A 15,600-nucleotide genomic window follows, 5' to 3' on the forward strand; every position below is an offset into this window, starting at 1 on the left:
CATCATTTACTCACCCTCAAGTTGTTCCAAACCTGAATGAATTATCTTTCTTCTGTTGAACACAAAAGAAGATATTTTGAAGAATGTTGGTAACCAGACAGTCGATGGACACCATAGGAAAAAAAATACTATGTAAGTCAATGGGGACCATCAACTGTTTGGTTACAAACATTCTTCAAAATATCTTTTACTTTTTATGTTCAACAGAAGAAATCTGTCTGTCTGTCTGTGTGTCTGTGTGTCTGTGTGTCAGATTATTTGTGTGATGATGGCGTCTTTATGTTCTTGTCTCTTGTAGATGGGTAGATGGAGTCTGGGGGGAAAGAGAGTGATAGAAAGTGAGAAAGAGGTGTGAGAGAGATTGTGTGTGTGTGTGTGTGTGTGTGTGTGTGTGTGTGTGTGTGTGTGTGTGTGTGTGTGTGTGTGTGTGTGTGTGTGTGTGTGCTTGGGGGGGGGGGTGAGGGGAACAGATGGTTTCCTCAGTCTGACTGAGATGTTTCTCTGGCAAATTGATCCATTGAGATGATGATGATGATGATGATGATGATGATGATATGTGTGTGTGTGTGTGTGTGGGGGGGGGGTCATTTGCACAATCTGTGATCAGGATCTGTGTAAGAATGGCTTTTTGTTGAACACCAGCTGATTGAACACACTGACACTTGATGATGAAGAAAAGTGTCCAGCTGTATTTGAGACAGACATAAAGGCATTTAATTTAATATTTTATTACATAATAAAATGGAATTCAGACATTGGGATATGACTTAAGTGTTCTTTGGGGTCCCTGTGTCTGTATTTAAATGTGGAACCAGTTGCTTATAACTGCAAGCCTGACATGATTTCACTTGATTTCACATCTTCAGAGTCTTCCTCGAGGAGAGTTTTGTTATAATTTTCAGGTGGTCCAGCTCCATGTTTTGCCTCTTAGCACCCCCTGCTGTCAGAATGAGTGAGCAGCCTGTGTGTGTGTGTGTGTGTGTGTGTGTGTGTGTGTGTGTGTGTGTGTGTGTGTGTGTGTGTGTGTGTGTGTGTGTGTGTGTGTGTGTGTGTGTGTGTGTGTGTGTGTGTGTGTGTGTGTGTGTGTGTATCAGAGCCCACCTGTGCTAAACACACCTCACACTCCACAGCAGATGGTGACGCTTGACCAACAAGTCTGAAAAATATGGCCTGTAAACTAGAGTTAAACATTCACACTAACAATCTGTGTAGACTGTTTTAATTCTCCAGTGAACACAGGTGTGTGTGTGTGTGTGTGTGTGTGTGTGTGTGTGTGTGTGTGTGTGTGTGTGTGTGTGTGTGTGTGTGTGACAGCAGCATCCGACTAATTCATGTTTATTAGAGTCTGAGCAGATCCTCAGGCTTAAGACAGATGGGATGAACAACACAACATCAGAAACACATACAGACAAATGCACAGGTCATATTTCACTCCAAAAACAAAAGAAAAGAAACAGGAAATCATATTTTGCTTAAAGAATTTTGGACATTATTTTTACAATTGGACATATTTGCACATTATTCTGCTATCAAAACCATTATTATCACTTTTGCAAATCAATCTTCTTTTAGTTTTCGGAAGTTACGTGAGATACACTATTAGAATTGGATTGTATCATCTTGAGATGGTTATGACCACAAAAAAAAATCAAATTTTTTTTTTAATAATTTATTGTTTAGCAGATATATTTTTAGGGAAGGCTTATAACTGTTAAATAAATGCTATGTCATTTTGAGGACACATGGTTCTAGTTCTGATTCTAGGTGGCGCTGTATCTAAGCAAAACATCTAAGCTGTTGAACTGTGTGTTGATATTGACCATTAAATAACCAGCATCAGCAGCGATTTTGGTCCTTTTCTCCACTTTTCCAAATCTACCTGGAGTCTGATAATGGCTGCATGTGGCTATATTAGACTAATGCCTAATATCTGCATTGTTAAAGTCACCATGAAATCAAAATTTTTATGGAATATTGCAGTACTTATTATAAATGATTTATCAGTGCACATCATTATTGTTTTAAATTTATGTTCCTGGTAATCTTGAATCAGAATAACTCCCTCTTGCAGCATCTCTTCTCTTCTCTGATGACGAGGGCGGAGCAATAACCTGTCACTCACATGAGATCCACCAATAGCAAACCACAACCATCCAATCAATTCCTCACAGACACAATCAAACGCCGCCCACATTTATTCACTCAGATATATGTCACAATAGGGAAGAAAAGACTAGAGCAACTTCTGTTTCATGCTTTTTTTTTGTACATTTAGATATTTTTACATGTTTAAAAAGATTAAGACCATGTTTTTTGCAGTGTAAGTGTGCGCGTTTTACAGAAAACAGCATGTTATGCTCTTTTTGTCGTCTTCTGAGATTTAACGACCTTTTCTCTGCTGTTCCATCACCTGCCTTCATCTGTGGCTCCTGTGTTTTGTTCTCAGTTCAGCTGAAATCTCACTGGAAACATATTGCTTTGTGTGTGTGTGTCCCGCTGATGGGTGGCTCTGCTTCAACTGTCACGTCTGTCCACTTAACTCTTTGTTTTTCTGTGTCTCTCACTTGTGTCTCCTGCCGTCTGTGCCGTTTGCCTTCCCTGGCTGCTCTTTCACATCTAGATACTGAGGCAGGATTTTGATCCCTGTAAAGCTTAAAGCTCGTCTCCTGAAGGCAGGTTTTTCAGGAGTGACGCCACGGCGCAGACGGTCTGGGCAATCAAGCGATTCAATCCGATTTACCTCCATGAAGCCCATCTGTGAGCACAATCCTGGCATGTGATGAGAGAGAGAGATGGGTTTAAGAAAAATTGTGTCACGTGTTATACCACAATCATTCTGATGGTCAAAAGGAAGAGAAAAACTACAGGAAGGAGTGACTTAATGGTGTGTGTGTGTGTGTGTGTGTGTGTGTGTGTGTGTGTGTGTGTGTGTGTGTGTGTGTGTGTGTGTAGTTTGGACAACTATCTTTGTAAGGACCAATTTGAGTTTTAGACCTTCGGAGTGAGGACAAAGAGAGTAAAATGGCGACATTTTGGCTGGTCATCACTTTCTGACACCACCTTAAAGGCCTGTTTGGGGGTCAAGACTTGGCTTTAGGGATAAGGTTATAATTAGGTCAAGGATAGGTTTAGGGTAAAGGTTCAGGTTAGGCACTTAGTTGTGTTGGGTAAGGTTAGGGTAAAGAGCTAGAGTTGGGGCAGTTGTAGTCTCGTGTCAGACCTTCAGACTGATGGCAGAAGGTCTGGACTCCATAGCAGCTTTCATTGGCCAAGGACCGTCTGACTGACATGAAATGTTTAGGGGCATGAAAATGTAACGTCGGTGTCCCTACAATAACAGACCGGTGTGTAAAACTCTTGAACGTATTATAAAGAGTCTATGCTGAGTCTTCCATGAGGGGGTTTGGCATCAGGGCATCTTTGTTTTCAGGCGGACCATTAAAGAACGCGACACACACATCTCCCGGAAATCCTGTAGAATTCAATCAATCAGATGACGACTTCGAAACTCCTGAAGTGTTTCCAGTTAAGTGTTGAGGCACTTGAGGCATCTGAGGCTGAGACTAGGGCAGTCGTAGCCTAATGGTTAGAGAGTCAGACTGGTAACCCGAATGTTGTGGGTTCGATTCTTAAAACAGACAGGAAATTTTCTCTTGAGAAAGTCACCTAACCCGCAATCGCTTCCTGGGAGCTAAAATGGCTCCGGGTGTGTGTGTTATCGGTTTGCAGCGTGTGTGTTCACTACGAATCAGTGTGCACTAACTTGGATGGGTTAAATGCTGAGGACAAATTCTGAGTAGGGGTTAACTTACCATACTTGGCTTTCACACCATGTCATTAATGTCACTATTTGAATTGTGGCTATGTACAATGCATGAGTAGATTATTAGTTTCGTTCATGTAAATTCCAGTCACGTGCCAGTAGACATGCCAGTCTATCACAAAAGACAAGTAATGTTTGCAAAGCATCACTATTAGTAGTACTCATAAATGATTAACACACAACAACCACAAACTCTGATAAAAAATGGTGTAAGATTTACTTTGGAATCATTTTCATTCATAATGCTAGTCAATTTCACAAATAATTATAGAAAAACTGAAATCGCAAACTCCAATAATGCTTGTTTGATTCAGAACCTTGAAAAATCATCTTTTACAGTGTATATTCTGATTCTTTCTCGTCTGCTTTTCTCCAGGGTTTCTGTTTCTTCCCAATGGGCTCATGCTCCTCATCTAGGGTGGGGGGGCATCGCCCCATTTTGCCATGAAGGGCTACACCCCCCAGCGCACCCGTCACCCGTCCAACTGCGAGCCGCCCCGTTCCCCCTGTCACCGGGACCCCCTGTACCCCCCGTCTGCCTCCTCCACCCTGTCTCGCACCCCGTTCCACGTACCGGCAGCCATGGACCACTACGGGACCCTGGACCCGCACCACTTCTCCCCGTCGCCCGGCCCGGGAGGTCTTCCGCCCGACTGCCTGATGCCCCTCAACAACCAGCTGTCCTCCAGCAGCACCTTCCCCCGGATCCACTACAACTCGCACTTTGATCAGGGGGAGTTCGGTCACTCGGCGGCCGACAGTATCGGGGGAATCAGCACAGGGACACTGGGAACGTCTATGTCCATGGGAATGGGTCTCGGAGTGGGACGGACCGCCATGATCACCAGTGGATCCGCGACTATATCAGGTAAGAAATTGTCTTGGAAATTGTCTTTCAGTCAGTTTAGGGCATTATTCTTCTACTGTTACCCCTCTTGTGTGGGGGGTTCCTCAGGGTTCTATCTTGGGACCAATTTTATTTTCCCTTTATATGCTCCATCTAGGTTCTTTTTTTGAGAAATCTGGGATTCACTATCATCTGTATGTGGATGATCCTCAAATTAATTTACCACTGAAGCATGGGCATAAATGTGCCTGTCAGTCCCTGCACGAATGTTTGACTGAGGTTAAGTGCTGGTTGGCGAATAACTTTCTCCAAGTTGAGAAACTTAAAAGTTGATCTGAGGAACAAAATTGGGTAACACTGTACAATAAGGTTCATAAGTTAACATTAGTTAATTTATTAACTAACATGAACATGATAACATTTGTTACAGCATTTATTAATCTACAGCTCTTCATTGTTTGTTCATTTTAGTTCACAGTGCATTAACTAATGTTAACAAATTAAACCATTGATTTTAATTATGTATTTGTAAATGTTGAAATTAATATTAACTAAGATTAATAAATGTTGAAGAAGTATTGTTCATTCTTAGTTCATGTTAACTAAGGTAGTTAACTAATGTTAACTAATGAACCTTATTGTAAAGTGTTACCCAAAATTGTCTTCTACATGACTTCTTTTCGTTAAGACCTTACTCAACATATGTAATGGACACCAGCTTGTGAAAGCTATGCATGTAAACTTCACTGTCCTGATCTCAAGAGGCACACTAGCGACTGACTGCAGTCTTTAGCATCCTTGTTAGCGTGCCCGCCTCTCATACTGGAGACGCTGGTTTGGTTCCCGCTCGGAGCGGGGCGAGTTGAACTGAAAGGGTTTCACATACATAATTACGTTGATTATGATCAGGGATGAAATTAACTTTTTCACTCAACGGCCAATTTGGCTTTTAAATATTTAGGTTACCGGCCATTCAGAACTTCTACTAGCCAAAGAAAAAAAGAAGAAATAAACCAGATTAACTATGTCACAGTGTATATACAGTACCAGTCAAAAGTTTGGAAACGTTACTATTTTTAATGTTTTTGAAAGAAGTCTCTTATGCTCATCAAGCCTGCAGTTAAAAAAACAAAACAAAAAAAAACAACAGTAATATTATGAAATATTATTACAATTTAAAATAATGGTTCTCTTTTTTAATATACTTTAAAATGTAATTTATTTTTGTGATGCAAAGCTGAATTTTCATCAGCAAGTACTCCAGTCTTTGGTGTCTTATGATCCTTCAGAAATCATTCTAATATGCTGATTTATGATCAATGTTGGAAACAGTTGTGCTGCTTAATATTTTTTTTATAACCTGAGATACTTTTTTCAGGATTGTTTGATGAATAAAAAGTTAAAAAGAACTGTATTTATTTAGAATAGAAATCTTTTGTAACAATATACACTACCGTTCAAAAGTTTGGGAACAATAACAATTTTTTTAATAAATTAGTACTTTAATTCAACAAGGATGCGTTAAATTGATAAAAGGTGATGGTAACGATTTATATTGTTAGAAATGTTTTTATTTTGAATAAATGCTGTTTTTATGAATAAATGCTGTTAACGTTTTACTCATCAATGAATCCTGAAAAAAGTATTCCAAAAAAATATATTAAACAGCACAACTGTTTCCATCATTGATAATAACTGAGCATCAAATCAGCATATTAGAATGGATCATAAGACACCAAAGACTGGAGTACTTGCTGATGAAAATTCAGCTTTGCATCACAAAAATAAATTACATTTTAAAATATATTAAAAAAGAGAACCATTATTTTAAATTGTAATAATATTTCACAATATTACTGTTTTTTTTTTTTTTTTTTTTTTTTAACTGCAGGCTTGATGAGCATAAGAGACTTCTTTCAAAAACATTAAAAATAGTAATGTTTCCAAACTTTTGACTGGTACTGTATATGTATAATTTAGATTTCATACATTCATTTCTTATTTAAACCAAATTCTGTCATCCAGCCATCTCCTTCCTTCCTCTTTCATCCTCATCCTTTTCACCAAAAATGTGTTTTAGGTGGACAGATCAATACAGGACAAAGAACATAAAGAACAAAAAAAGTTTAGGATGTTGGAAAATAACAATGTATTTTCTGTTAACCAAATGCTTTTTGATATTCACTATTGCTTCAATGCAACTGAACAAGCGTGCCGTTATTTTTTGCATAGTGACGTGAATGTTCAAGTAAGCTAGATACGAACAGATTCTGCGCAATTCGCTGTATTTAATATGATGACTCACGAGTTGAGTATTTGCGCTAAATCTGCGCAGATTTTGCTTACATGAATGTCCCCAGCAAAGTGAGTAAACGTAATAAGTAACAAACCAAATTGGCTAGTGATTTGACAGCGTTACCCGCCACAATTGATTTTTACTGCATTTGACAGGGATTATGATTAATGTCAATAGAGTTCTTCCTGATTATCGACTCTCTTGCTCTTTTTCCGTTTAGGGGCCGGAAAGATGAACCGGTTGCCACCCAATCTCCTGGACCAGTTTGAGAAGCAGCTTCCGGGACAACAGGACGGCTTCAGCACGTTACAGTACCATCGCAGCACCGCCGTGACAGCCACGAAACAGCAACAACAGCAGCGCACGGACAGTCCGGGAAAAATACGCTATTTAGTTCACTCCGTCCAGAAACTCTTTGCTAAATCTCAGTCGCTGGAAAACTCCGCCATCAAGGGTAACATGAACGGTCGCAACAGCAGATCATCAGGCAGCGATGACAAACATCATCGGAGTAAAAGTAAAGACCGGGCGAAGAGCGAAGGGACGGCCAAACGGAGGCCTCGATCCAATATGTCCGGATACTGGAGTTCTGACGATTTGGACAGCGATATAAGTAACTATAGAAACCCCATGGCTATGATGACTTTGGGCCGGCAAGGGGTGGGATCGGGACCGGGGCCGGGACCGGAGGGCCAAGTGGCGTCCAGGTACTTCATGCAGGGCTACAGCACCATCAGCGAGCACACGCTGAAATCTTCAAAGAGTAACAGTGACCTCAAGCACCAGGGGCTCCCGGCACTCCCGGGACCTGGAGGTGTTGGTGGTGGTGGAGTCGGAGGAGGAGGGAGAGGGCCGGTCTTTGATGGGAACTTTAGTAAAGCGGGACCCTGGTCCACGCTTACGTTAGGACCCTCCAGGCAAATGTGCCACAAGGGATCCGCCACGCTGGATCGAACCCTCCTGAAGTCCAAGTCTGTCCAGCAGGATCTGGGCTGCCACTTACTGCAGGTGCGAGGGAGGGTGAGTGCATGAATTAAACACAGTTAAGGTCCGAATGCGTTTTTTCGTATTCGTCATTCGGTGGCTCTGAAGTGTCAAAACACCTCTCAAAAAGCTTGCTACGGATGCGAAAAACGCTGAAAATCGAACCCGATCTGATTTTTTTATGACGGATGAAAGTTTCGGAGGCAGTGTGTAAGCGTGATTGACATAACATGAGGTCGTGTTTATTTTTTAACGTGTGGAAATGTCGGACGAGAATTTCGGACTCATTGTGCATGGACCTTCATTGTGTTTACTGTGGTGGTATCAAACCTCAGTAGACAAGGGAGCGGTAGAGTGTCATTAGATAAGGTGTGTCAAACCCAAAGTATATACTGCAAATGTTTAAATGCCCTGATATGCTCATGGCAATGTTTATCTGGGGTAAAAAGAAGATATACCTTTTCTATGGTGAACTGGAAGCAGCATTAAGATGAATATGTATGTGCTGCACGCTTTCCTCTCAATAACAAAAACACAACAAAAATGTTTGTCTGATGGTGTTCTCTGGTGTTTGTCCAGATGCCCTCCACCGAGTGGACCGGGACTCTGGGCAGAAGCGTTCCCATGGGTGAGATCCCCTGTAGACGGATGCGTAGCGGCAGTTACGTGAAAGCCATGGCCGACCTTGAGGATAGCGACGACTCCGATATGAGTCCCAAACCTTCACCGAAAAGCACCGCACGGAGGCAGAGCTACTTACGCGCAACACAGCAATCACTAAGTGACCAGTTCCCCTCTAGAAAGTAAGTGCACATGTTTAATGCACACACATATTATTTTTCAGTTCTTTACAATCTGTCTATTAAAACATTAATACATTGTATGCAAAACCCCAGCGACCTGTTTCTGTGCCGAAGGCTGGAGATATAATAGGGTACAAACACAGAAACACACACTGGTTTTCTGTCAAGACGACAAAGACTGGAAGGTGCTTTATTTCATGCCTTCTGTATCCGGATGAGTTTTCCTGTGTTTATTTCTCTCTCAAACACACTCAGAATCCAGCTGTGCTTGTTCATGTGCTAGATTAAGCACAGCTAGTCTCTCTCCCTCTCCATATGCTGTACTTCTCCACAATCTTTCTCCTGCTCACATGTGTAACCCCTCCACCCGGGTCCTACTCGCCCTGCTCTGGGCCTCAAACCCGGGTCCTACTCACCCCGCTCTGGGCCTCAAACCCGAGTCCTACTCGCCCCGCTCTGGGCCTCAAACCCGAGTCCTACTCGCCCCGCTCTGTGCCTCAAACCTGGGTCCTACTCACCCCTCTCTGTGCCTCAAACCCGAGTCCTACTCACCCCACTCTGGGCCTCAAACCCGGGTCCTACTCACCCCGCTCTGGGCCTCAAACCTGGGTCCTACTCGCCCCGCTCTGGGCCTCAAACCCGGGTCCTACTCACCCCGCTCTGGGCCTCAAACCTGGGTCCTACTCGCCCCGCTCTGGGCCTCAAACCCGGGTCCTACTCACCCCGCTCTGGGCCTCAAACCTGGGTCCTACTCGCCCCGCTCTGGGCCTCAAACCCGGGTCCTACTCACCCCTCTCTGTGCCTCAAACCCGAGTCCTACTCACCCCGCTCTGGGCCTCAAACCCGGGTCCTACTCACCCCGCTCTGTGCCTCAAACCCGAGTCCTACTCACCCCTCTCTGTGCCTCAAACCCGGGTCCTACTCACCCCGCTCTGGGCCTCAAACCCGGGTCCTACTCACCCCGCTCTGGGCCTCAAACCCGGGTCCTACTCACCCCTCTCTGTGCCTCAAACCCGGGTCCTACTCACCCCGCTCTGGGCCTCAAACCTGGGTCCTACTCGCCCCGCTCTGGGCCTCGAACCCGAGTCTCCGACGTGAGAGTCAGACGCTCTGACAAGGAGGCTAAAGACTGCAGCCTCTAGCATCTGTCCTATTGAGATCAGAGGAGTGAGGTTTTACTCGCACAGTGACTACTAGCTGGCCTCCGTTACACTAAAAACAGCAAAGCTCCTAAACAGCAATATTGCTATTTTTGTGGAGCTTGTGGACATGAACTCTGCCCCCCCCCCACAGGTGTCTGGTAAATATTAGATCACGTTGTGTACATGAATGAATGTAAATGTAATGTACATGTCAATGTAAATACATATTAATCTCAAAAACGCATATGATTTGTTTCATTCCAACATGAGTCTCAAATTTAAGTTTTGTATTAATTGTAAAATATTTATTACATTGGTTGTGGTACCTTTCATTTATGCTGATTTAAATGAATAATTGCATCAGTGCTGGATGAATCTCATTGCATTAGTACAACGACCCCAGTGCTATTTTAGCTAAATAAAATATTTGACTAAATATATAGTACTTATTGATATTTTGAATTAAATTTTATTTTTATATTTTCAGTTTTCCTTTATAATTTTCAAGTTCAAGTTTTAATAATTTTATTTTAATTAGATTGATGCCATTGCCATTAATATTTCTATTTAGCTTTAATTTATTTTTATACCAGTTTTAGTTTGATAATTTAACTTAAGTGAAATCTTTCAAGTTTTTAATTTACATTTTTCAGTCTATTTATATTTAAGCTTGTTTTATAGTTTTAGTTTTATTTAACAATAATAAAATACTGAAACATTCTACAAATATACTTAATTTTCAGTATAATTTTACACAATTGTTTAGGTTTTGTGATAAAGTATGACTGGGAGGACATGTTTTTTGTGAGACTGACCCTACACCGCTTGCCATCCTCTCCTAATCCTGATTTAGGCTGTGTTCGCAATAATATTGAATTACTGAATAGTATGCAGTATACACTGTAGTCTGATTGCTATTTTTAATAATAGTAAATAAAGCATTTAAATGATGTAACCATCATTAAACTTTTAAAAAAGTAAATGAAACAATATTATACAAATAATGTTTCAAACATGCTACATTGTTGCCACATGACCTCATCACGATGCATGTGAGAAACATCCGATTATCATGTTAGTTAAATTTTGTTTAAAAAATACCTTTCCCAGTTCATTCAAATAATGATTCACGGCTGGTTCATTAATTATTGCACAGTGAGCAAATATAGTATGTTATTCTGGGATAACAGAACATTCTGTATCAATGCATACAGAAAATTTGCATATAGTTCATAGAATAGGCTACTTATTTTCTTGTGCTGAAATAGTAATAGTAAGTATGTTGAGCCGCATTTCCACCGCAGGAACTTTCCCCAGGAACTAGGGACTTTGGGCTGGGACTCGCTGTGTTTCCACTGCAGGGTCTAAATGAAGTTCCGGGTAAATATTTCCCCCTCAGAAAGTCCCTGTTCGTGAGGTGGTGCTTTTTCAAAGTTCAGGAACTTTCAGGGGTGGGACTTGTGCAATGAACACGCTGATTGGTTGATTGGTTGATTGGCCGCATCTTGATTGGTTGACTCCACGCAGCATTTCATCTGTTGCGGACCGGTGCGTGCAGGAACACTTGTTTGCTATTCGAGTCAACAATGGAGTTTAAAAAATACGACAGATGGACCGACGACAAGTTTATTAAGCTTAAATTCAGTGGATGAAATCCAGCGGGAACTGCAAAGTAGCGCATATTCCTACGTCACGGGACTAATTTGCCTAATCTTCACGGTTCTTTATACCGCAGTGGAAACGCAGACAGCAACAGGTCTGGGGGGGAAAAAAGTTCCTGGGACAAATTGTTCCGGGTAATTTCGGTGGAAACGCGGCTATGGTATGCTGTTCTGAACATAGCCTTTGTCTCTCTGTGTGTTATAAGTTTCCCTTCTTTTGAATTCTTCACTCAAAGTGACTCTTGGTTTGAAGCCCCGCCTCTTCTAGTTTAAGCACCTCCCACTTTCTGTACTATATAAAGCTCCTCCCCGTTCCCCACTCCCATCTTACCCTGCACCCCTGCCTTCTCTCCAGCCGTCTGCTGGATTACTCGATGCTTCAGGGGGATCTGGAGGCTCTCTGGTCCCCCCTCCGTAACATTACTACCCTGCAGCAGATCGGGCGCTCTGTCAGGTCAGTGCAGAGGCTGACCGACTGAAGAAGCCGTCGCACCAGCGCTGCTTTCCTCAAATCCTCTCACATTAGGAGTGCTGATTGAAAATTGGTTTACTATTGGCCAAGACTCATTGTTGAAACAGTTCTCCTACTCTGAGATGTTTAGTCTCTGAGGTTGCTTTCTCCGTACTGCCCATTTGTGGACAAGTGGGATTTAATGTTGGGGTTTTGGTTGCATTGCACCATTGCAGACTAATGATATTTGGGGAGAGAGAAAGCATCCTCAGAGTTTGTAAGCTCTGCTAATGCTCATCCTAACTGCTATAAAAGCTCTGATAAGACGACGAGTGGAAACGGTACTTTGCTGATTGGTCATTAGCGGTGTCGCTTCAGTCTGATTGGAGAGTGTGTTTGACCTTTTGAGGAAATATCTCTCTATGCAGCAATTTTCAGGTCTCAAGTGGTCACCAGACTAATGACACCAATCAGCCTGGATGGATGATTAAAAGAATGGATGGATGTTTGGATTGATGGATGGAAGATTGAATGGATAATTGGATGAATAGTTGGAGGGATGGATGGATGGATGGATGAATGATTGGATGGATGGATGGATGGATGGATGGATGGATGGATGGATGAACGATTGAATGGATGGATGGATGGATTGATGATGGATGGATAGATGATTGAATGGATAATTGGATGAGTGATTGGAGGGATGGATGGATGGATGGATGGATGGATGAATGATTGAATGGATGGATGGATGGATGGATGGATGATAGGATGGATGATTAAAATAATGGATGGATGTTTGGATTGATGGATGGAAGATTGAATGGATAATTGGATGAATAGTTGGAGGGATGGATGGATGGATGGATGAATGATTGGATGGATGGATGGATGGATGGATGAACGATTGAATGGATGGATGGATGGATGGATGGATGAACGATTGAATGGATGGATGGATGGATGGATGAACGATTGAATGGATGGATGGATGGATGGATGAATGATTGGATGATTGAATGGATAATTGGATGAGTGATTGGAGGGATGGATGGATGGATGGATGGATGAATGATTGAATGGATGGATGGATGGATGGATGATAGATGATTGGATGGATGATTAAAAGAATGGATGGATGGATGGATGGATGGATGGATGGATAGATGATAGGATGGATGATTAAAAGAATGGATGGCTGATGGATAATTGGATGAGTGATTGGATCAGATGAATGGATTCATTTTTTAAACAGAAAACTGGAAAGATATTACATGTCCTAATAAATAAATATTTCTTCAGTAGTGGCGTTACAGCTTCACTATTTCCATTTGCTTTTTGTGTAATAGATCAGGGGTTTTCAAACGTTTGGATGCCATGGACCCCCAAAGATGATGGTCATCATGCAAGGGACCATTCCTACATTTAAAAGGCGTCTATAAAGTTTATTGTATAAAAATGCAATATTAATTACAAATATGTTAAAATATTATTTGAAATATATTTATTAGGTTACACTAATACAATTTTTTACTCATTATGGTACTATATGATCAGGTTTATTTTTTATTAATATTTTAAATCTGTTATTAATATGTATTTGTTTATTTATTTATGTACTCATTTATTTACTTATTTTAATGTATTTTAATTTATTTATAAAAAAATAAATCTTTTTACAATGTTTTTCTCTACACATTTCCACGGACCCCGAAGCTCCCCCTTGTGGCCTCAGTTTGAAAACCCCTGCAGTAGATTATAGATTATAGAGTTCCCTCATCTGATGCTCTCTCATCTCCTGCCTGTTCTCTTCTCTCCCCTTCCCGTCCTCAGTTGTCTTCCTTCTCTGCGGGAGTACTCTGGGAATCGCAGTCTGGATAACCTGGACTGCATTGGAGGCGGTTCTCCGTTCCCAAACTGGGATGATGATGACCAGTTCAGTCAGGGCTGCAGCACACTGGGACGCGGCAGCTGCATCAGTCAGGTCAGAAAGTTCATCAAGTCACCTTTATTTATATAGCGCTTTTTACAATACAGATCATTTCAAAGCAGCTTTACAGAGATAACAGGAAAATAATGTAACAAAGTTTGTTTCTAGAAGAAAATAGCGTCACAGTCCAGCTTAAGTAAGTTCAGTGATGGTTCATTTTTGTTGTAAACAAGTTATTAATTTAGTTCATTTATATATATATCCAGCTCAGTTCAGTTGTCAATGCAAGCAGATCAACAATATTGTTGAATATTAAATTAAATTAAATGTCCCCAACAAAGCAAGCCAAAAGCCAAAGGTGAAAAAGGTGACAGTGCCGAGGAACCAAGTGACAGAATGGAGGAAAAAAAACTTTTTATCAGAAGGTTTTGTGTCGCAGGACGACAGATGCGGCTGATGATGAGTTCACCTGTACACAATGACACGGACTGAGCAGAAAATCATCTGAAGCATCATAATTACATGAGTAAAGAGATTAATACCCAACACAATTTGCACCGAAAATGATGAGTCTGTCTGTTAAATAACTTCATTAATGGGCTGAGTTATCTGTGTCTCTTGTGACCTTTGAGATTATCACTGCAAAAGATGAGAAACCTTGCACATGAATCAGCTAAATGACTAATTAGTAACTGAACAGATAAAAATGCTCTAGTCTCATGAAGGTTTCGAATGCATGCACACACCAATCACACTGTGCACTCATTAATGTTCGTTTTTAATCGTGCCAACCCACATTTCCCTCCGCTGCCCCTCCAGATGCGAGACATGGAGTTGAGCCGGCATTACGGAGATGAGCTGGAAGACATGCATCCTCACTCCCGATGCGCTGAGCCTCCTGATATGCCCATGCCCACATGCTTCCGGTCCCGCAGCCACAGCTACCTTCGTGCCATTCAGGCGGGCTGTTCTCAAGACGACGACGACACGGCATCAATGGATTCTGATTCACCGCCGCCCACCGCCACCACAACCGTACGCACCTACAGCAACAACACCGGTGAGTTCTGTCAGGACCACTACCGTCAATTACGATTGACAGTTAGCATACAGTTTGGATTGGCGGTATGGTTCTGTTCTGGGCAAGAACTCCCTGCGCATCCATGCAGCAATAACAGAACAGAACCAACATGAATGTAATGCAGATATCGTTAAAGGTCCCATATGGTGAAAATGGGTTTTATGGGATTCTGTGTGTCATATAGGCTCGGGGGTGCAAATTAAAAGCTGTGAAAATATGAAATCGCTCACTGCCGCCATTTCTCCACCCCCTACAAAACTAGACCGCCTCCCAGCTAAACGGGCCAGTTAGAATTTGATGTATTTTGCTACGTAGAACCCGGGTAACCAATGGGTGTCTTGTACCAAAACTCGACCTAGCCCCCCCCCCCCCCTTTCTCGAATCCGAGAAGAAGCGGGAGTCATGTCTGGAGTTAAAGGGATACTTCACCTCTGGAAAGATGAATGTGTGTTTAAAATGGGTCATTTATGTAGTAGAAATGTGAAATTATTTTTGAATTTGGAGATTTCTAGACTGAGAAAAGCCAGAAAATGTATTTTTGGCTTATGTGGATGAAAGACAACAACTCCCAGAATGCAC

General features: G+C 41.9%; 1 protein-coding gene across 3 annotated transcripts in view; it reads left to right on the forward strand.

Annotated features, from left to right (window-relative positions):
* The window catches only part of dlgap4b (discs, large homolog-associated protein 4b), a 135,723-nt gene that overhangs the window by 88,179 nt on the left and 31,944 nt on the right, over positions 1–15,600 (forward strand). The window contains exons 3-8 of one of the 3 annotated variants that reach the window (XM_079882972.1): positions 4,200–4,691; positions 7,187–7,986; positions 8,530–8,753; positions 11,912–12,010; positions 13,844–13,994; positions 14,760–15,000. In XM_079882972.1, coding sequence (XP_079739098.1) covers positions 4,268–4,691; positions 7,187–7,986; positions 8,530–8,753; positions 11,912–12,010; positions 13,844–13,994; positions 14,760–15,000 — 1,939 coding nt within the window. In that variant the 5' untranslated portion in view covers positions 4,200–4,267. The remainder of the gene's footprint in view (positions 1–4,199; positions 4,692–7,186; positions 7,987–8,529; positions 8,754–11,911; positions 12,011–13,843; positions 13,995–14,759; positions 15,001–15,600) is intronic. The other 2 variants (XM_079882973.1, XM_079882974.1) reach the window with 2 other exon arrangements.

The sequence above is a fragment of the Squalius cephalus genome (assembly GCF_949319135.1).
Source record: "Squalius cephalus genome assembly, chromosome: 10".
Taxonomy (NCBI): domain Eukaryota; kingdom Metazoa; phylum Chordata; class Actinopteri; order Cypriniformes; family Leuciscidae; genus Squalius; species Squalius cephalus.